This window comes from Dendronephthya gigantea, unplaced genomic scaffold (genome assembly GCF_004324835.1).
Source record: "Dendronephthya gigantea isolate DGI-Jeju-01 unplaced genomic scaffold, DenGig_1.0 000000F, whole genome shotgun sequence".
NCBI lineage: Eukaryota > Metazoa > Cnidaria > Anthozoa > Malacalcyonacea > Nephtheidae > Dendronephthya > Dendronephthya gigantea.
The window spans coordinates 5,379,722-5,400,138 of NW_021163010.1; the positions used below are offsets into that span (position 1 = coordinate 5,379,722).

General features: G+C 35.4%; 4 protein-coding genes across 5 annotated transcripts; 2 read left to right on the top strand and 2 right to left on the bottom strand.

The window, feature by feature from the left end:
• Positions 1-1,816: 1,816 nt before the first annotated feature.
• LOC114517319 (aspartyl aminopeptidase-like) lies at positions 1,817-11,791 on the top strand. 2 transcript variants are annotated; one of them, XM_028537117.1, is made up of 17 exons: positions 1,817-2,306; positions 2,647-2,710; positions 3,048-3,136; positions 3,393-3,506; positions 3,648-3,773; positions 3,881-4,005; positions 4,261-4,330; positions 4,689-4,802; positions 5,007-5,084; positions 5,604-5,681; positions 6,190-6,265; positions 6,613-6,700; positions 10,414-10,453; positions 10,613-10,714; positions 10,889-10,970; positions 11,106-11,191; positions 11,408-11,791. In XM_028537117.1, the coding sequence occupies exons 1-17, from the start codon at positions 2,202-2,204 to the stop codon at positions 11,456-11,458; spliced, it is 1,488 nt and encodes a 495-aa protein (XP_028392918.1). In that variant the 5' UTR covers positions 1,817-2,201; the 3' UTR covers positions 11,459-11,791. The 2 variants fall into 2 exon arrangements, with proteins under 2 accessions (XP_028392918.1, XP_028392843.1); XM_028537042.1 differs by having other exon boundaries at positions 4,261-4,357; positions 11,408-11,790.
• Positions 7,396-9,641, top strand: LOC114517462 (alpha-1B adrenergic receptor-like). The gene has a single exon (XM_028537233.1). It carries the CDS (start codon positions 8,563-8,565, stop codon positions 9,556-9,558), a length of 996 nt encoding a protein of 331 aa, XP_028393034.1. The 5' UTR covers positions 7,396-8,562; the 3' UTR covers positions 9,559-9,641.
• Positions 11,792-12,466: 675 nt separating the features above from the next.
• LOC114522171 (NGFI-A-binding protein 1-like) lies at positions 12,467-16,516 on the bottom strand. Its single transcript, XM_028542805.1, has 6 exons — positions 15,506-16,516; positions 15,120-15,256; positions 14,832-14,976; positions 14,336-14,449; positions 13,786-13,962; positions 12,467-13,163 (listed from the first exon to the last, which is right to left on the bottom strand). The coding sequence occupies exons 1-6, from the start codon at positions 16,317-16,319 to the stop codon at positions 12,892-12,894; spliced, it is 1,659 nt and encodes a 552-aa protein (XP_028398606.1). The 5' UTR covers positions 16,320-16,516; the 3' UTR covers positions 12,467-12,891.
• Positions 16,517-17,174: 658 nt separating this feature from the next.
• LOC114516361 (ras suppressor protein 1-like) lies at positions 17,175-20,215 on the bottom strand. Its single transcript, XM_028535815.1, has 9 exons — positions 20,038-20,215; positions 19,855-19,905; positions 19,556-19,623; positions 19,323-19,375; positions 18,475-18,596; positions 18,215-18,297; positions 17,887-18,001; positions 17,625-17,757; positions 17,175-17,508 (listed from the first exon to the last, which is right to left on the bottom strand). Exons 1-9 carry the CDS (start codon positions 20,144-20,146, stop codon positions 17,415-17,417), a joined length of 828 nt encoding a protein of 275 aa, XP_028391616.1. The 5' UTR covers positions 20,147-20,215; the 3' UTR covers positions 17,175-17,414.
• Between the last annotated feature and the right edge of the window lie 202 nt (positions 20,216-20,417).

Consider the following 20,417-nt stretch of genomic DNA (forward strand, 5'->3'; position numbering starts at 1 on the left):
CTGGTATTTTAGAGTGTTTCAAGAACTCTGCATTGAAGTATATCGTTATTTACATCTGCCTAGCACGGGAAATATAGTTTTATCGTTATATTCTTAACGAAATACTCTATTTCAATTTTAAATATGACCGGTCTGTCCATTTTGGCCGCTTAATGGAAAGCGCGCCCCTATGACTCATTATATACTACCTCCGCAGGCGCTAGGATCGGAGCATTTGGGCGATTTCGGAAAATGCGGAAAAATATCACCGCCCGCCATATTTGCCCGAAAAGGGCCAGCGGAGGGGGTGGCATTATTATCATTTTATATATGTGAATAGGTGATATTCAACAAGGTGATATTGTAAACCCTGCAAAAATATATTTAAAAAATGTAAAAGAATATATTAATAAAAGCTTCAAAATTATGGGCCTGAAAGCATCAAAAAACAAAAAAGTAAGAGAACATGGTAACGACAGCGATCCTTCGCCGAAATCCTACCGATTTTTAAATACAAGCAAGACTCAATCATCATGCGCGCCGAATATGATTAGAATTTTCACAACGCAACGGCAATCAGATGTGACACGAGCTGAACCGAAATCAACCATCGCATTTCTAAGAGATGAATCGTGTATTCTTTTTGGGTCAATTCATTTTTCAGCTATTTCACTTCCAGGTTTTGGACCCACTGTAACAAAAAATGTTCATGATTTGCGTCTAATGGACCTTGACTCTGGTGAGTCCCGAAATGTCATTGAAACCGCAGTCCGAGATATAGCTGTATGCAGAAGCAATCAATACTTTGCGATTTTAACCTATCTTGGTTTCAGTCATTTGCAATTGTGGAAATGCAATCGGAATTTATATTATCAAACGCACACAGATCCCAGTAAACCAATTTTTGATTGTGTTGATGAAATCGTACAACGGAGTACAGATTCACATGCTACTTGCTGCTCTTTTTCTCCAGATGGAAAGTGGGTGGTACTTGCCGTCTGTTCAAATTACTTTTCTATAGGAGATAGAAATCATTTGGAGGTGTATACAGTTAAGAAAGACAAACTTGTCAAGGAACAGAATGCTTTGATTGATTTAAGATTTTACTCAAATTTTGAAGTACGTTTTTTAAGTCTTGAATTCTCCTTCAACAGTAAATTCCTTGCTGTTGGGACTTATTGCCTTCCCAGGCCAAATGGAAGAGTAATGTTAATATCAACCAAATCATGGAAGGTCATCCTAGAATTACAGGAGTTGAATGGTATAATGTCTCATCAGATCTGGGGTGTTTTCAATCCATCTTCCATACATGAACTAATATGTTTGACAAAAGAGTATTATTTGCAAAAATGGGATACCTCTGCACTCTGTGATGGCTTGAACAAACATATTGACTGTGTTGGCAAGATATGTCTCAAGGAGAATAATCCTGTCCTAGCTGACAAACATGTTGCTTCTTGCCCACAATTTTCAGCTGATGGAACAATGTTAGCAATTCCATTTTCAGGAATAGGTGGTTTTATTGTTTTTGATCCAAATATGTTGCAAACACTGTGGACCATAGATTTTACTTCTGAATTACTTCACCTGGCATTGCCAAATATACAAGCAAATTCATCTGTAAAAACAAGTTTGTGTTTCTCAAAGTCCTGTGAATATCTAGCAGTTGGACATTCATGTGATGCTGTTTCTGTGTGGTTGCTGCCTAGAATGCATTTTACATTGAAGCATTTTTGCAGAACTAAGATAATCAGCTTGTGTGCACCACACGAAGTACAAAATCTACCCATTCCAGAAGCCCTTAAACAATATCTACTTTATCATTTGTAGACAAATAGTGTGCCAGTATCACAGAAAGTGCTTAAGCATGAAATATGGAAAATTTTATTTAAATTCACAAAATAGTGTTGTCATGGACAATATGGAATAGTAATTTGACACAGGTTAACATCATTTTCTGACAACAGGCTAACAAAATTGTCATGATGATTCACAAGAATCCTTTGTTAAAAGGATAATCTGCTGGCGAAATATTTGAATAGAATGTTTGATATAAACATTTGATGGTGTAAAAAATTAGAATGATAGTACTTTTAGTAAATACTTCCATGAATGTAATGCCTCATCATAATCCTTACATGAAGTGTTGCTCCTCAGTGTTGCAATGATTGCATTCGATTGATTGATCGATCATTCGTAGAATCTTGTTTTTTTTCCTTTGAATGGTTCGGTTTCAGTTTCGTTCTGTTCGTATTACGATTTTTAGACGTTGCACTTCTCCTTTTCGTTCACCTTTGATTTTTCAAAACCTAAACGTGATGAGCAAGGTAGTTGTTATATTCTATAATACTGTCTTCTAACTCTTCTTTTTTCATTACAGTGTATACAACAAGCCTTTTAGAGTTTTTGGACATCTATCGTTTGTTAAAAATAAAATTATTTCACAAGATACATGTAATTATTTTATCAGTCATGGCCAAAAATGGAAGATTGACTGTAAGCATAGTATTAAAACCAAACCTATACTGCTAGCAAATTTGCAATGATTTTGTATTTCACTGTCAGTGATGCCAGGAAACTGCAGGTTTATATTTGCTGAATTAGACTCAATTAGTTCACAAGCTACAAAAAGGATATGAAGAATTTGTTTATTATTCTTTTCACCAGATACACAAAGAGGCAGCAGAGCAGTTCATACAGTTTGTTGACAGATCACCTTCACCATTTCATGGTAGGTACATGTATGCACTTACATTGTACTAAAGCTTGTAACCACAAAATATGTGACAAATTGTGGAATTTTCTGATTATAGAATGTTTGGGTAGCACTTCCTGATTTTAAAATGTTACCAATCCAATTTAGTTCTTCATTTTTCAGCCTTACAATTTGGTTTATGTTGCAAAATGACCACGGTATTTTCTGGCAAAGTGTTTTATTTGAGAAAAAAAATAGTCCTTTTGAGATGAGAGATTTCATTTTGCAATTGTAGCTCCTGGGTGCATTGAATTTAACTGCATAAAATCTTCAGCAAGGTTCAGTCCAAAAATGTTATTTTTAATTTTCTTAGCTGTGAAAGAGTGCCAGAAGTTACTTGGTGCTCAAAACTTTATTGAATTGGATGAAAAATGTCCATGGGAAATAAAAACAGGAGGAAAGGTGAATTTTGTTTTTATTTTATTTTAAAATGATGTATGAAAGCCATGCAGGGGGGAAAAATGCGAAATATCTTCGTGAAAATTTGATGCAAAATTTACCATAATACAGTATATAGTATATAGATAACCTATTAAATGCCGTATCATTAAATAAATATTGTCATAAAGAAAGCAAGAATAATTTAGCATTTTTTATTGTAACAATATTATTCCTTGCCATTGATAATATCCTTACTTATATGTCCTTCATTCTCTAGTATTTCATTACAAAGAACCAATCAAGTATAATTGCATTTGCTGTTGGTGGTGCTTATTCTCCTGGGAATGGTTTTAGTATTGTTGGTGCTCATACTGATAGTCCTTGTCTCAAGGTGAGCATATTTAATCTCATACTTTGCATCTTGTTGGTGGTCTGTAATCCGAAGATATAACAGAATGGAAATAAAAAACTAGGGAGGTAGCAGCCAGAATTTCATGCAAATTAAACTTTCAAAATTTATATATTGACATAGGTAAAACCAGTTTCAAAAATTGAGAAACATGGCTACCTACAAGTAGGGGTTGAATGTTATGGTGGTGGGATTTGGAACACTTGGTTTGATCGAGACTTAACTGTAGCTGGACGGGTTATCATTAAGGTACTCATGCAGCATCCCAAGAGAGTGTGTTGTTTTTAGCCATATATCGAAGAGCACCTTGTGTGGTTCAGAACAAATGAGTATTGCAACAAACTTTAATTCTATAGAAAGAAGGCAAGCTACAACACAAGTTAGTTAATATCAAGAAACCCATACTACGAGTCCCACATTTGGCCATACATTTGCAGAGAGATATTAATGATAAGTTCTCGCCCAACTTGGAAAACCACACGTATGTTACCACGGAACAATATATTTTGTCACGAGTAATTGTTAGGAGTACATGTTATTACTCATAAGAATAATTAGAAAAATCCATTCAGGTGCTTTCAGGTGCTATAGCAGGGGCAAACGAAATGCTAATTAAATAACATGCAACAAACGTTAATTTTATTGCATGTTATTAAAACTTTTTTCCCGTATTCTTTTTCTTGTGGCTGCTTGAGTTTAAAACATAGTTTAAAACATACAAACATGTTTTCTGCAGAGTTCCAGTCTTAGCTACTCAGGCTGCGAAACAGTTACTGTGTTCAAATGAAGAACAAAAAGATGAACAGGCAAATGACAATAACCAGTGCAAGATAGTATGTATGACTGATTTTGGAAACTAAAGTCCATGGATCCCTTGCAAAAGCTACATTACATGGTTTCCGAATTTTTCCCTCAAACTTTTACTATCTGCAACAGCCAACTATTACAACTTTCTATGCATCAGCTTAGGATCCTGCCCATGGCGATGCATTAGTTTTTTCAAAAGTAGCTATATATAGGAAGACTTTGTTTTACCGACTTAATTTAACAAATCATAAAGGAAAATAAAAATAAGCCAACCGCAAAATTTCTCTTCGACAACGAGTACAAAGTTATCTGCTTATAGTGAATACTTACATTTTCTGCACCGTTCATTCCATTTAGACCAACTCTCACCGACACCAACCACTTCTTATTCAAATGTTATGTGAAGAAATGTCGTGTGAATGTGGGGATATTGTTGACTTTGAACTGTGTCTTGCCGATACTCAACCTGCTGTAAGTATATTATACAATTTTTACAAGTACAAAACTTCGCTCCAAAACACGCGACATCGTGAACTCTAAAACCTCATTCAAACCTGGAACTCTATTACGCATACTCATATTAAACAAAAACACATATAGTCACATTTTATTGTAGCACAAGTTCTTCATTGGTATTACCACCAGATCTCTGAGATCTTCTCTTGTTAATGATAGACCTTAGGTGGAGCGATGTCAGAGTTCATCTTCTCACCAAGACTAGATAACCTTGTTAATGCCTATGCTTCTATCCAGGTAAAATGTATTATTCTCATCCTACATTTATACGCTCTGTTGCACGTAGTAACATTTCAAACTCCTAAGCCAGGTCCAGTTTCTACTACAAAGTTAAGACGATAGTGTTTCTCAATTACACCACTCCCGCTGGGTATAGTTTTTAGGCTACTGTGGACAGGGTGTCTAAACAATAAAATAGACAAAAACGGTTTTGAAATCGCTCGAAAACGACGCTCTTGTGCACACAGCTTAGTTTATTGTATGTATAGGCAATTCATTTAACTTCTAATTTTCTTGATCTAAGATTCATTTGATTTTAAATTATTTGATTTTGTCAACAACAACAACAACAACAACAATAATAATTTAATGCACCTCATGCGTACACCATCACTGTTATTTACAATATTATATTGAAATATAAAGCATGTATTTGGCACAGGTAATCAAAAATAGCATAGCTAATCGAGTCTGATTAATCGCTTAGCCTGCTTTATAGTTTATTTTTTATTAATCAGTTTTTTTCGCCTGTTACAGGGTTTAATTGGTTCTCTGGATTCATCATTTTCTACTGACACAAATATCCGTATGGCTGTTCTTTATGACAATGAAGAGGTAGGTTTACTCTATGAATGTAAATGAACAAAGTGAGTGTACGTAGTGAATGAACGAAGTGAATGACTAAAATGAGTACATGAAGTGAATGAACGAAGTGAATGATTAAAATTAATGTATGAAGTGAATGAACGAAGTAAATAAATAAAATGAGTGTACGAAGTGAATGAACGATGTGAATGACTAAAATGAGTATATGAAGTGAATGAACGAAGTAAATTAATAAAATAAGTATGCGAAGTGAATGAACGGAGTGATGAATGATGAAAGTGAGTTTATAAAGTGGATAAAGTAGTAAATGAGCGAAGTGAATAAACAAAGTGAGTGTATGAAATGAATAATAATGAACGTAGTGAACGATCACTTCGTGTTGCGTGGGTGGAGTGACTGCCATAAAAAATTACATACGAGATGGATGCCAGAAGGAGAAAAAGAATATACGTTGTTAAGTATATACATCAGTGATTGTAGAATGAACTTACTAAAATTGTACTTATGATGTTATCAGATTGGTTCTCGAAGTGCTCAAGGTGCATTTTCCAATTGGACAGAATTAGTCCTTAGACGACTTTCTTCGCCAAGCAGTAAGTTACTTGATAAATTCAACCTCGTCCCAATCGCTTTGATTACAAACAAGTCAGTCCCGTCATGCACTACTTACTAACTAATTGGTCCATATTGGAACCATTGGTCCGTATTGATTGCACTGCATTCGTCTTCACAACTACTGATGTATATCGATTGATTGCACTGTACTGTCCTCAACGAAGGGCCTGCGATGTACAGTATGAGCTACGGGTATGATCCACCACAAGTCAATATCTTGAAGAAACTATAGTCCGAAAACACGTGTTTGATGCGATGCAAATGCTTATTATTCCATTCCCTCCATGACTCATTTTAGATATTTTCTTGTGTGTTTTTGTTTTAGGTGATGACCTGACGTGTTATGAAAGAAGTCTTGCAAGCTCCTTTCTTGTCAGTGCAGATCAAGCACACGCCTGTCATCCTAACTATTCGTAAGTCTTTGGTTTGAATTTTCAGAACCTATAGGCATACGTTTTTCTGATTGTGTTTAGGATATAATCGCGTGAAGAACTTCTCACATGAAGTGTGAATATATGTAATGTAACCTTGGGTACGCGTGGGTACATGATGTAATTTGTGACATAGTATGGGCTTTGATAAAATCTTAGCTGAATCTGTGAATTCTAACCGTCGCTTAGGAATGTTTGAACATCGGTTGTGTTACAGCATGCATGTATCCCCGTTTTTCTTCACCTGTGGAGTTAAAAATGAAAATGGCGGGAGTTTTTTAAACGGTGCGACATCGTATAGTCTTTGTGCTCTTTCTGTTCAAACTACGTCGAGACAAACTCGATCTCCCGATTGAAAAATCTTAGGATTTAAGATTAAAAATTTACGATTTTGTAAAAAACTACAATATTTTGCCTCATGAAAGAAGTTTTTGTGTCAAAGGTGAAACACCTTATACCTAATGCCGCAGTAATTCAAAACTGTCTTTAAATCTTGGTGATACTTCACAACGTATCTTCCACAATATCTTCCCCATGCACGTTCAATTACCTATCGTGTAACGTTGCGGACAAGGTCACCCTTGTGATTGTTAATCAACTATATTGCATACTGATGGCAAGGTTATTCTAATCACCTGCTGTATGTGCATACTGCATGGCAAAGTCATATCACATTATGTCATTTTAATTGTATAATAAAGTTTCGAGTAAAGCCTGCTTATATTGTATACTAAAATATAGTATGAATTGTCGAATAAGTTATAAATTATTTACAAGCGGAATTCTGTAAAAGTACGCTTCCTCAAAATTTTACCGAAAGAGGTGTTATGTATTTTAATTACAAAATGCTCCCGGAAGCTCCTACACACATGTAGGCACAATTATAACCCACTACAAGTTTGCAGTTTTTCATAATGAAAAAAATTGTCCAATTTGTCTTACATGGCCGTCCACGTCCATGTATGTGTGAAAAGGCGTCCTTTATTCTTGCATTCACGTACGATTGTGATAGGCTATACCGCGCCAATTGTACAGAATAGAGGTGTCAACATTTCTTTAGGTTTAATGGCTAGCCATGTATCCGAACTATCCGACTTCATTTTTTTTAATTTCATCTGCAGTTTGACATCGACATACTTCGTACAGCTGGTATACAGTCAGTAGGCTTTTTTGGATGTCCTAACCAAAAGCCCGCAGCTAGGCATCTCGTCTACTATGTATTAAAAGTGGAGCATTGATCAATCGATACTTTCCCGCGCTTCATAATAGGCTACTGCATGCATGTTAATAGAAAATAGCGACTTTTTGTGTTTTTTTAAAATTGTGACTTGTTTTAGAACATTTATTCCAATTACTTTCATCCTGTCAATTATAAGATATATTTTAACACGTCGACCAGATTGCGTGGCATTATTAGGAATATATAATTTTTATAATTGATTAACTTTTTGTAAAAATTCGGGTTTAAACCTCATTTGTCATTGATTTGTCATTGGTATATAAATGCAGACTAATGATGTTTTATAAAATGTAAAGCGCATATCTGATCCAAAGTATGACTTAAAACTAAGCTTTATGTATAACTGCCCAAGTGCACGCTGTTTATTGTTTATAGTTTTTTTGCTTCCTTTATTATTTTTGTTTTACATTTATAATATTTACTTAAAGTACTGTTTTATTTACTTTTGAAGGCAAATTCGCAGATCACGATATTAAATATTCTTTGTCAGAGGTCGTACATGTTTATTTAGCCCTGATCAGTTTGGAACGAACAAGCCTGAATTGTTCTTTATTCGATCGTACATGCATGAGAGCAATTTCTGAACAAAGGAATTTGGTTGAAAATGACAGGAAAATCATCGTTGGAAGATGGAATGATTAAACAAGATTTCCGTCAACTTGAGCTGTACTTTTTACTCCTGATATCATTATCGCAATGTATCATTGGGTTTACTGCAAATTCATTAGGTTTAGTGACCATTGCCTTTACGAAACGACTGAATCGAGTGCCTTCAAACCTATTAATTTTCAATCTTGGCTTTTCTGATCTGTTAACATGCGCCGTTTTCTTTCCATTCCATATCTATGCTCTACTTCAGGACAGTCTTGGCGAGACTGTGAGATTTTACTACCATGCTCTGTGCCTGTTCCATGTGTTCTCCAATGGAAATGCCATTTTGGCCATCACCGTCGATAGATTCATCGCGGTCTCATATTCATTACGTTACAGAGCGTTTGTGACCAAACGTAGAACGTTTCAAGCCATCTTCATGTCGTGGATAATGCCTCTATCCTTCTCCATGGCTTTCTTCACCTCGCTACAAAAAGACACGCCAGAATGTTCGGAGTTTGCTCTCCGGGTATACATGATTTCCAGCTTGGTAATAGTTCTCGTCCTGTACCTGGTCGTTTACATGGCTGCCAGGAAACAGCGGCAAAAGATACGAGCGATGGGTTCAACCACAACAAGCACACGGAACACACAGATGAAGACGCGTGTACCCGTGTGGAGGAGTACCGCTAACACATTCCTATTAGTCTTCTTCTATTTCCTCACGTATCTACTAATCCTGGGTTACGATTTTAGATTTTCCTTGAACAGCGAACCAAAATACACCGTGGTCTCAGAAAGAGTTTATGCTTGGGTTCTGTCATTTCAATTTTTCAATTCGTGCATTGATCCATTTCTCTACGTGTTCCGAAGCAGGCACTTCAAAATGGCGCTTATACGATTGTTACCGAGAGTTTTAAGACGAATGAGAACGAATAATCTCCACGCATCAGCACGTAGTGTCGATCCCTTGTCGCGTTTTCATAGCCATTGTGAGATTGAAGATTAAACTATGAGGAGATGCAGTCAAAAGTGGAATCTCGGACTGATGCCTCTGAGATCTTATACGCAGCCGAAGAATCGATGTGCGCAGCCGAAGAAAGTGATCGTTGCATTAACAATATCATGAAATACTACTTAATGCTCTTGGATGGAGATAGTTATTATAATATAACACTTAAACCTCCATATTAACCTCCATACTTAATACGACAAGTACATTTAGAGTCGTATATAGATATTCATGATTGTTTATAACATTCATTCGACCAGTCGTATATAAGTAATGGAAAACTATATAATTACATAATACACTGCACAATCCTATAAACATAGGATGAAGAGAACTTGTAATGTATGGATGTAGAGAAAAAGTGGTTGGAATCTCCTTTCACAGAAGGATATATATATATATATTATATTTCTTTACTGAGTGTAAAGTCGTTCTCTATATTTTTATATTTACGATCACTGCATGTTCTCTAAATTTCTATATTTACGATCACTGCATGATGTGACTGGACCATGTCACATCAATAGATTAAGGGTTGCCTACCTTCGACACACACGTGTCTGCAAAGTAAAGCTTTCTGTTAAAGACAGTTCCTTCCTTCCTTAATTACCATGCATATCTTCCTGTCCGCAGATAATTTTGTTTAAAAAGTATACGGCATGCGGAGCGTTAACGATATACTCGTCAAAGGGAAACCATAAATTCATGTGATATAACAACACTTGAAATTTTTTGTGAAACCTTTTTTATGCAAAATAGCATCCCTCCATCATTTTACTATTGCCAAATGGCACAGGAACTTGGTGCTGTTGCGCGATCGCTCTAACCTGCCAATTTTGTTTTTCGTTTCAGTAAAAAACACGAATCCAATTTGAAACCAGCTTTACATCAAGTAAGTGATATAAACTATGCATTTTTTAAAACTTAATCAAGAATTACCTCTGGCGTGCTAGGCAGAGACGTAATGGCAAAAACATCATCACCCGTCATTTTTCATCCCTTCAGCTATATGCAAGCAAATATAATAGAAAACTTTGCATCGACGTTTCAGGGTCCAGTGATAAAATACAATGCGAATCAAAAATACGCGACCACGGCTGTCACGGCAAGTGTGTTACGCATAGTGGCAGAAAAACACGACATACCTCTTCAGGTAAGTTTGCAATGTTAGGCGTTGTTGTTTTATAATTTCTGGAAAAATTTGACCTGTTTTTTCTAGTTGTAGTCCACGAGTACAGCAGACTGAGAAAACCCAGGCTCTTTCTGCCTATATAAAGATTGCAATCAACAGCATTTTAACCAGTTCCCTAATTAACAACTCTTTCAGGAATTTGCTGTACGAAATGACAGCCCTTGTGGATCAACAATTGGACCTATTTTATCAGCCAAGCTCGGGATTAGCACAGTAGGTTCGTAGAGTTTGATTCTTTTTTTGTAAACGTGTTTCCTTTATATTGCTCAGAGCCCACCCATGCACGCAGGATTAAACTTATACAACATTTTATTTCCTCTATCATTTCTGAAAAGACATTTATATTCCGTAGACATTGGTGGCCCTCAGCTCAGTATGCATTCTATCCGTGAAATGTGTTGTACCAGCAGTATCCATCAATGCACCGAATTATACAAGGTATTATCATATGCAGCATTTTTTATATTTCCTCAGCTGTAAGCGATAGTTTCTAGCTTCATGCAGACTTTTCAAATCTCAACAAGAATGTTCGAATCCTTACTTTTCATTTTGACAAAAAAATGGGCTATTTTGGGAACAACTGCCTCAGGCTCAGGACCCTGAGACTGGCCAATCGTAAAACATAGAGAAACGTAATGTTCTTTTCACTTTTAGAATTTCTACATAGATTTTCCTGAAATCCAGAAATCACTTGTTGGAATATAAAACATTTGTGAAACTGGGAAACTAGACTTTACACCGCACGTATAACTACGTTTTCTAGCTGCCTATTTTTGGCATTCTCACGCTTTAACTTAATGCTATATAATCGCACTTGCATGTATGAGCACTCACAAGCAATTTTTCTGTGACTATTTTTCTCTGTCTATATTCAATCATTTGTCAGGTTTTTCGAGGCGATGAAAAATACCAGTTCACCAATAGCTAATTCGAGTTTCTTTTAACTTTCATAATAATTATAGAACAATATATATACAGGCACTTTTTGTAGCTATGGCTAAAACGTAAAAATAAAAGTAATAATACGTCCATTTATTCTTAAATTTTTTAATTCGTAATAAAACAGTCCAAACAGAAATAACATCAACACAATTGTTAAAATAAACACAAAAAATTACAGTATTTACAAATACTAATTTAGACCTGACTTGAGCAAACTTCAAGTCATAAAATAGGATGCGCAGTTAGTGGTCAATTAATGTCTATTAATTTTTTTTTCCATTCTGAATGTCGTACTCCAAAACTGCTGCCGTTTCTAAAGGGTTAGCAGCCTCCTCTGTAATAAACCCGTATACCACAAAAAAACGAGGCAACGGTAATTAGCTACAGTACTCTGTGACCGTTCAACTGCGTGCAATTAGCTTCCTGACAACCACTGGCTAACGACGTGTATGGTTAACAAAGCTGCACAAACGGGTGTGCATGCAAACCAAAATGTGCCACGAGAGTGAAGGAAATATTGCATAAAACGGGGGAGATATTTAACCTATATTACGACCATGGATATAGGTGTCCTGCTATAGACACTACAGCTAAAAAGAGCATCGTGGAATGTGAAATGTGGAAGATAAAGGTATATAGATAGGTTTTTATATTTAATAATTACTATATAGCTACTAAATTTAATATATACTAATTATACTTATACACATTACGTGCAGTAAAAATAACCATTTTTGAAATGAAAATAGTTATTTTTTGTTTGTGCCGCGTAATAAAAATATAATTTTCAGATTTTTACATTTCGAAACAAATTAAATTACGATGCTCTCAATTTAACTGTGATGTCGCATATATTCCTGGCTCTCCAGGGTGTATAAAAAAAAGCGCTACTTCAATAATTCCCAGGGGCCTACGATCTTTTGCTATTGAATAGAAGCGAACATATATGAATATGAAGTGGGTTGTAGTTTTTTTATACACCCTGTAAAGTACATTGTCATTGTTAAAATGTCGTCAATAGTTGGAATAATATATTACTCGTTTTACTAGGGCTAGCTAGTTATACCTGAACACTTGATAGTTCCTTTACATATATACATTGTATATACTTACCATACATGCACCCCTAGAATATAGTCTTACGGAACGGAATAGAAATATTCCAGTATATACAGTCTCTGTTGTTTCACAGTTATTTATGTATAATCCGGTGGCTGAACAAACTGATCCTGAAGTGAGGCCACGACAGTATGCGTGGCATTTGAATCCGAAGAAATGAGCTCGGTGGGTGTCGTGGTCGTTGCAAGCTGTTCAACAACAGTCATGTCAGGTTGCTGTGTCACATATTGCTGTTGGTCTTGTCTCATGGTGGGTTGCTCTGCTGTGCTCGTGGACATGATTTGAGAGATCAGTTGTGGTGTGATTTGACTGGGTTGTATTCCGATCTGTCCAAGGATAGTCTGATAGGCTAAATGAAGAGGATGAAAAGAACTGAATTAAAGGCAACAACCATACGTACGTATTGTGGGTGTTGCATTGACTGCTCGCCACCTCTGTGAGGTTGGTCCTCAGCAACCCAACAGAAGAATGTAAGAGGCAAGAAGGGGTTTGTGGTAGGACGATTAACTCTGAACTTATTGAAATGACTATAATTCTGCCCACGTAGCGATATTATTTTATAATACTGTTTTACCGTATTAAACTTGCTTTGAATTGGAGTCTACAGATGTGGTCATAAAACACTGGCAAACTTTAAAGCATATTTATGAGCTAGGATTTAATAGTAAAACGGCATCACCTTACACAAATCATGAAATTTCCTATTTTATGTTTCAATACACAGTGGAGTTATTCCAATGAATGATGCCATTGGCTGATTGCTTCTTTATGCAAATAGTCCATTGTTCTTACCGTAGTTCTTACTGCATAAACATATGGACAAAAGAACAAAGACTGTTGTTCATGACCATAAGACCTAGTTTCATGACCATAAGACCTAGTTATCTAATAGGCGTAGGCTTGGACCAATTGCGCTGCTATTTCGTCACAGATTACTTTAGTGTATCCTTAGTGAACTACAAAAAGCAAACCTGGGCTCGTATTCAACTTTTCTTGTTCATTTGCAAGGCTCAAGAGGTTATTAATGGTGTTTTGATCTAAAGTCGCCCCTTCACCGGTTAGCTGTTGTTGTGGGATTATGGCAAACAACGTGCGATTGCCGCTTGGATCGTCGGATGAACCATGATCTTGTTGCGTATTCGAATCATCTAAATGTAAATGGACTGTGATTGGTAAGATGAAATGAATATTTTTGCAACAGGAGGTGGGAGCAAACTTGACACTATACATATTTTTAAAACTAGGTATTTTATTGAGGACCTTAAGCAACACACTTTCCTCAGAATATAGAAATATGAATGCATGCCCCCTATATACCAATAGCCTGCATGCAGCTGCAGTCTACATTTTACAATATTTTATATGAACCAAAAAAGATTCATAATAAATAGGACTTATAATAAATACCATACCATGGTTTTTCCACTAAAATGTTGCTATATACTGTATGCACTATGAATAGGAATCTAATATGTGATATGTCTCTTTCTATAAATCATCATCTCATTGACTGACACTAACCTGTAGGTTGCAATATTCCTGTCACAACAACTGAGTGCTGGTCCTCTGCATTTTCTGGCTGCATTTCTTCCTGCATTGGTACTTCTGTTTCTGTTGCCTGACTGGTATCACACACTAAACAAAAGAACAGTCAACAGTCTGGTGTGAACTCACTTAACCTGGTGAAATTGGCATTAATTACAGAATCCTAAGAGTGGATGATACCTCATGCATATGGAAATGATTATAATTATGATCATAAATACTCTGAAGTAAAATGTCTGATGCGTAATCAACTGTGTGTGGAGAGTTAGCGCGCTGTCATGTAATGAATGGAAATCAATTTACAATTCCTGAAATTATCACAGAAACTATCTCTTAAAGGTATGAAATATATTTCTATTAATCTCATACTTCTTTAAGGATAAAAGTATTGTTTTAAGCAGGTGTCTCAGAACACTGATGTGAAATGTGTTCTTTTATTTCATTGCAATCATTGTCTGTATATAAGTCATACTTGTTAGTGATGATCTTTTTTGAGCATCCTTGTTATGAAAATATCTCTCAGATCGACGCTGCTTTTTTTGGAGTTGCTTTTGCTCTGTCTGCAGTTCTTCTAATTTATTTGTAACACTATTTAGTTCCTGTTGCAAATCACTGGTCTAAAGCATTAAAAAATATAATAAATTAAATAATGCAATATAGTATTGCTCTGACACACATCATGAAAATTTTTTCCATAACTGAATAAAAACCAATTGTCCCTTTTGTCAGAGTTTTTTAAGCTTTAAAATATTAACAATACCGGTTGTTTATTGCTCTCTAACTCTGTCCTCTTCTTAATCAACATGACTTGTCTTTCTCTATGTTTTTCAATCATTGTGTTAACATTCTTCAGTCTTTCTTGACGGAGGGACCTGTTTCCTGCAGACCTGAATGCATCTGTAGTGAAAGAAAATTATTTTTATCTTGAGTTTATAAAGCCCAATAATATTGGCATTATTGAGCATCATTTGGCAGGTAAATAAAATTTTGTGAAACAATGGAAGAGCTATCATTTAATTTAATGATGGGGTCAATGTCAAGAAATTGCATAGAAATTGAAAGGTTTGCATAGAGGTGGGGTTATCAAAGATGGAATGGCACCAAGATTAAAGAAAATGAGCAAAATAATTGGACACATCTACATACCCTTATCTACTATTGCTTCAGCTGCACTCAATTCACCAGCAAACTTTGAACGAGAATGACCATGGACGAAAGAAAACCCACTGTCACGAACTATACGCCTTGCCTGAGTAAAAAGTTCATCTCTTCTAACTAGAAGTGTTGGGTCTCTTAAACACAATTGAGCTGCTGCTTCATTGATTATTTGCTCATGGCTATTTAAATCTAAGCACTTTCTCTTTTTTGCATCTCTGCCATAAATTTTTGAATGTTCACGTATCAGCTGTTTACGTTCTTCATCTAAATTTTCCCAATCTATTATAGCTTCCATTGCAGGTAGTTTCAACTCAAACACTCCGGTTTTCATATTCCTCTTCAGTCCCTTAGGTGGCCTTCCTCTTTTAGTCGCTGCAGGTGAGGTTTGCACCTCTGCACTCTCAACAGGGCTTCCTGTGGTTATTTTTATAGTAGTGGTAGTTGGGTTTGTAAGACTTAAACCACTGCTTCTCATTTGGGAGCTCTGTTCTGTATTCCATGTTTCTATCCATGAAGGACCACCAAGGGTAACAGAACTGGCTTTTGTGGTGCCCAATTTCGATTTCTCTGCCCAATACTCGAGTAAAACCTTCTGTAGTCTACGGATATGCAATGGCTTTGTATGCATACCAACCATTTTTGTAATTTCTTTAAACTCATTCTCTGTTGCCTCGCAAAGCTGATCGATATCATCTCCACCTTGTTGCAGAAATCTGTCATAGTAATCGGACAATTTGGCAGACTCCAGTAAAGAGTACAAGGAACTAACCACGTTTTGTTGTTGTGTATTTTGCTCTTCCATTTTTTACCCTTAGTACCCTAGTAAGTTTCAAGTTAGCAAAGAAAGACAAAATGCGTGTCCACTTTTGTTCACCCACCCTAGCTCCCTGCAAAACGTTGCTACATGTCGATTGGTCAATATCTCGTATCGGCGTTTGTGATTGGTTAACGTAAAAGTAATATCGATACCCCCTCTCTCATTCATGTATCTCAGGGCTGTTTCGGTTTGTTCTTTCTTCTTTACATAATCCACTATAGTGTAAATATTATGACGTATCAGTGGGTTCCACAACGACTGCACTGCAGGACTGGGTCCCTGCATGGGAACACTGAAGAATATGAGAAATGTTAGCATAACGCATGTCGGGCAAAGTGTTAGCACTTAGCATATAGTCGAGAATTTTCCTTTTGTATGCAATTTTAGTTGAGAACTGATGTAAGCGAAGATTTTCGCCTGTATTTTCAGTCGGGTACAGGGTTCCAAAAGGCAAAATGTGCCGTCCGGTGTATTCGAATATTACATTAACGTGCATGAATGTCATTTCCATATGGTTTCCTCATTGCAGTTTATATTATGTATTATTGTCATCAGCGAAATATCGATATCATCAATGATATCAATTGTTACTTTAATGCATGAATTGGACTTTCACCGAAAAAGAATAAACACTATTTTTAAAGAACGATGCAGTTCTATATTCTAAACTTGATCCTCTACCTGGTATTCTATAATTGTACAAACAGCGCCTTTTAAAGTGTATTCTTTTTTGGTCATCCAAATGCTATGATATGAAAAGTAATCCCGCTAACGAGTTTTAACTCAAATCGTTACTTTTGAAGCCAGGACTCGTATAAAATTGATAAAACCACAACACATTTTATGAGAGACATACTGATATTGTCATTCACACCCGCAAAAACAGTGCGATAGCTATATATGCATATTTTTATACATTAACATTTCTTACAAACAACATTTAAATTCTATAAAGTGAATATTTTTCTCACCTATGTTACAATTCCCAATTTAAAGATATTTCTACAAAAATATACTCATAGTCATATAAAATAATGTAAAATTTAGTTCGGTTCCACTTTTAGCTGACTTAGAATCAATTCAAGGCGCCTTCTTTCTGCTTCGTTTTAATGTCTTCTCTTTCTCGTTCTTTGGTGGTGGGGCAATGCCAGAATCAACGTGGCTCTTGTATGTCCTGAAAATACATATATGATTGATTATTGAATTCGTTAATATATGATAGTTAGATACTATACTATACTAAATGATTTTGTAATCCTTTCAAAAGTGGAACATGAAAGTCTTTCTTACTGTTTATATGCATCAGATTTGAGGCTCTCAAAGACATGAGTATTTCCAAGTACCAACTGATCTTGTATTGCTTGAATCCATGAATTTCCCTCAGCTTTGAAAACATGACGGGCTTCGCCAAGTTGCAAGTTACCTTTTTAGTACAAGAGTGCTTGCGATTACGAAGAGCACGGTTGACGGTTTGGAGTTGACGGATAGAATTTGAAAAATGCACAGAAAAATACATATGCAAAAAATGCACCATTACGGAACTCTTTTTTACCTAATGATGGTGGAAGAGCTGTCAAACGATTATTTTGAAGATGCAGTTCCTTTAAATTTGTGAGTTCGCCAAGTTCTTCTGGTAATTCAACCAGGTCATTATCACGTAAAACCAACTATAAAGGCAAAAAGATAAAAACGAAAATTTATTCATATTCTGCGTGTTAAAATTTGGTTTAACTAAAAGAGGAAAAGAATCATTAGTATATACCAACTGTTTCTCATTAACAATCATGTGGAAAGGGCGCAACAGGACGTATTTTTTACTATATTCTGACATTTTCATCGCCATTTACTAATTACTATCTGTTGTACCTTATCTAACTTACCACTTGTAGATTTTTAAGTTTTCCAAAATCCGCTGGCAATTTCTCAAAGTCGTTGTCACCAAGATACAGGGCTCGCAAACTATCTGCATTTAAATGAAAAAAAACATATTCCAGTGCAACATAATATGAGAGTTCAGGATAGCAGGTTTCCTTACTGTAGTTCAGCACAGAGGACGTTATAAAGGGACTTGTTGAACTCAATGAGTAAATATATTTTTCTTAGGTTGTGTTTTACTGAAAACCCCAAGTGCACAACATACCTGCCAAGAGGAAGAAATTTGCAGGAAGAGAATTTTCATTGAGGTTATTGTATGTTAATTCCAAAATTTCCAGACAAGGCAAGGAACCAAGACCTCGAGGTAAGGTACTCAAACGGTTCACCCTGCAGTAGGAAACATTGTTGTACTTAGGGGTAAAATGTACATGTAAGATAATAATAACAAACAAATACTTGACATACTGTTTAACCACATAGAATGTCCTATTGATTTTAATTAGTTATAATATGAGAATGTTCCCAAGGAGAAATAATAAAGTTTTCATCTTTTTGACTAGACACACTATAGTATTTTTGAAAAGGAAGTGATTCTAAGTAAGGGCATATTTTACCGGACTGCATTTTGCATAATTTATTTTGGGTAGTTTGCCAAAAAAATCATAGCTTGTAGTTTCTACCATTTCCCAACTATAATGTATAGAATTAAATTTCTTTTTTAGTAGGCATTTTTTTCATAGAAAGGAAAGCACTTTTTCAAACCATTAACAATTTTGTTAAATACCCAAAATAAGTTCTTTTTGAACATGGTGATTGACAATCACAACTTTTTTGCTAATCATATGAAAATCTGGTTGATCAGGAGCAATTTCCAGAACTGACTTACAAAATTGTACAACCTAACTAGGGCTTTTCATGTGTTTTTTAATGACAGATTCATGTTAATTTTATTTAATTTCATTGCAAAAAAACCAGCATATCCTTTTCAGACAATCCTCAAAGATTTTCGATCAAGATGAACAACCATCCTTCCACTCAAAAAAACCCCTGACAATCACTGATCAACTGCTATTTCAAACCCTGATAATCCAGTATAACACACAAGGTGCTCACCCAACATTTAAAAATTTCAATTTTGATAGTGTCGTTATTGATGTTGGAAGCTCCTAACAAAATAAATGAAAATATATGTGGACTAATTATCACAATAGAATGTTATGTGCTAGAATTAATCCTATTCTTGCGCTTAATATCTACCATCCTGAAAGTCTTGATGTTTAAAACCCTATTTGTAATGCTCTATTCACACAACCATTCTACTCTATTCTCTCATCTATCACACTCACCTCAATGAAATTGTTGAAAAGGTTTAAATGTTCCAAATTGTACAAGTCAACAATAGACGTAGGAATTGCTAAAAGAAAATAATCTTCAATAGCTAACACTTAATATTCTTACAGACAGGGTTGTCATTAATGAGAGCCACAAACAAATCTCAATGGCCATTATTAGAGGTTGAAGCTGTTGTAACCATAGAATAAGAAAATATTATATTGAATTATTACAGAATTAATACATGGTATTTTATTTAAAGGCATCTGTCAATGGTATAAACTATAAATCCGTATAATGTAGATTGCAGTACCTGTTAATCTGTTGTGGGATAGCGTGAGTCTTGTCAATTGCCTTAGTTGAACTAAACAGTAAGAAATCAATGTATATCGGGGGAACAGATGACCCTTTCCCAGTGAACTAGTGAACACAGAGAAACATACAATTTATAGTATTAAAAGGAACAAAGAATACTATAGCAAATTTTAGAACTTACGTAAAATAGGAACACTATTTAAACTTTTAATCTCCCTGTCAGCTAGATCTAGTTCTGTATAGGCATTATCTCTCGCTTCTTCGACTATTTTCTTGATTGCTTTCGACATGTTTTCAAGAATTATATGTATAAACACTCCTTTCCTTCTCAAATTTACAAACCAAATTGTCCGAATATTTTGACTCTTCTAAAGGCAAATCAGGAAAATCTCACTCCTTGATAAAGGAATTTTGATTTTGGGGGGAAAAAGGCAAATAATATACCTATGCATTAACTGCATTTTATCATTTTTCATGATTTTTAAACTCTACTTTTTGCTAGGATATACAAAATATTATTTTTCCGTTATTTTCGCTGCGTATTTAAACAAAATGTGCCAA

Excerpts from the sequence above, each read along its gene's own strand:
- LOC114517462 (XM_028537233.1), top strand. The coding sequence starts at position 8,563 with ATGACAGGAAAATCATCGTTGGAAGATGGAATGATTAAACAAGATTTC.
- LOC114517319 (XM_028537042.1), top strand. The coding sequence starts at position 2,202 with ATGGTTCGGTTTCAGTTTCGTTCTGTTCGTATTACGATTTTTAGACGT. Across the intron at positions 3,137-3,392 it reads AAATAAAAACAGGAGGAAAG|TATTTCATTACAAAGAACCA; the intron begins GTGAATTTTGTT and ends TTCATTCTCTAG. Across the intron at positions 10,715-10,888 it reads AACACGACATACCTCTTCAG|GAATTTGCTGTACGAAATGA; the intron begins GTAAGTTTGCAA and ends CAACTCTTTCAG.
- LOC114516361 (XM_028535815.1), bottom strand. The coding sequence starts at position 20,146 with ATGTCGAAAGCAATCAAGAAAATAGTCGAAGAAGCGAGAGATAATGCC. Across the intron at positions 19,624-19,854 it reads ATCCCACAACAGATTAACAG|CAATTCCTACGTCTATTGTT; the intron begins GTACTGCAATCT and ends ATTTTCTTTTAG. Across the intron at positions 18,002-18,214 it reads AACTTAAAAATCTACAAGTG|TTGGTTTTACGTGATAATGA; the intron begins GTAAGTTAGATA and ends TTGCCTTTATAG.
- LOC114522171 (XM_028542805.1), bottom strand. The coding sequence starts at position 16,319 with ATGGAAGAGCAAAATACACAACAACAAAACGTGGTTAGTTCCTTGTAC. Across the intron at positions 15,257-15,505 it reads TGAAGCAATAGTAGATAAGG|ATGCATTCAGGTCTGCAGGA; the intron begins GTATGTAGATGT and ends CTTTCACTACAG. Across the intron at positions 14,450-14,831 it reads AAAAAGATCATCACTAACAA|TGTGTGATACCAGTCAGGCA; the intron begins GTATGACTTATA and ends TCTTTTGTTTAG.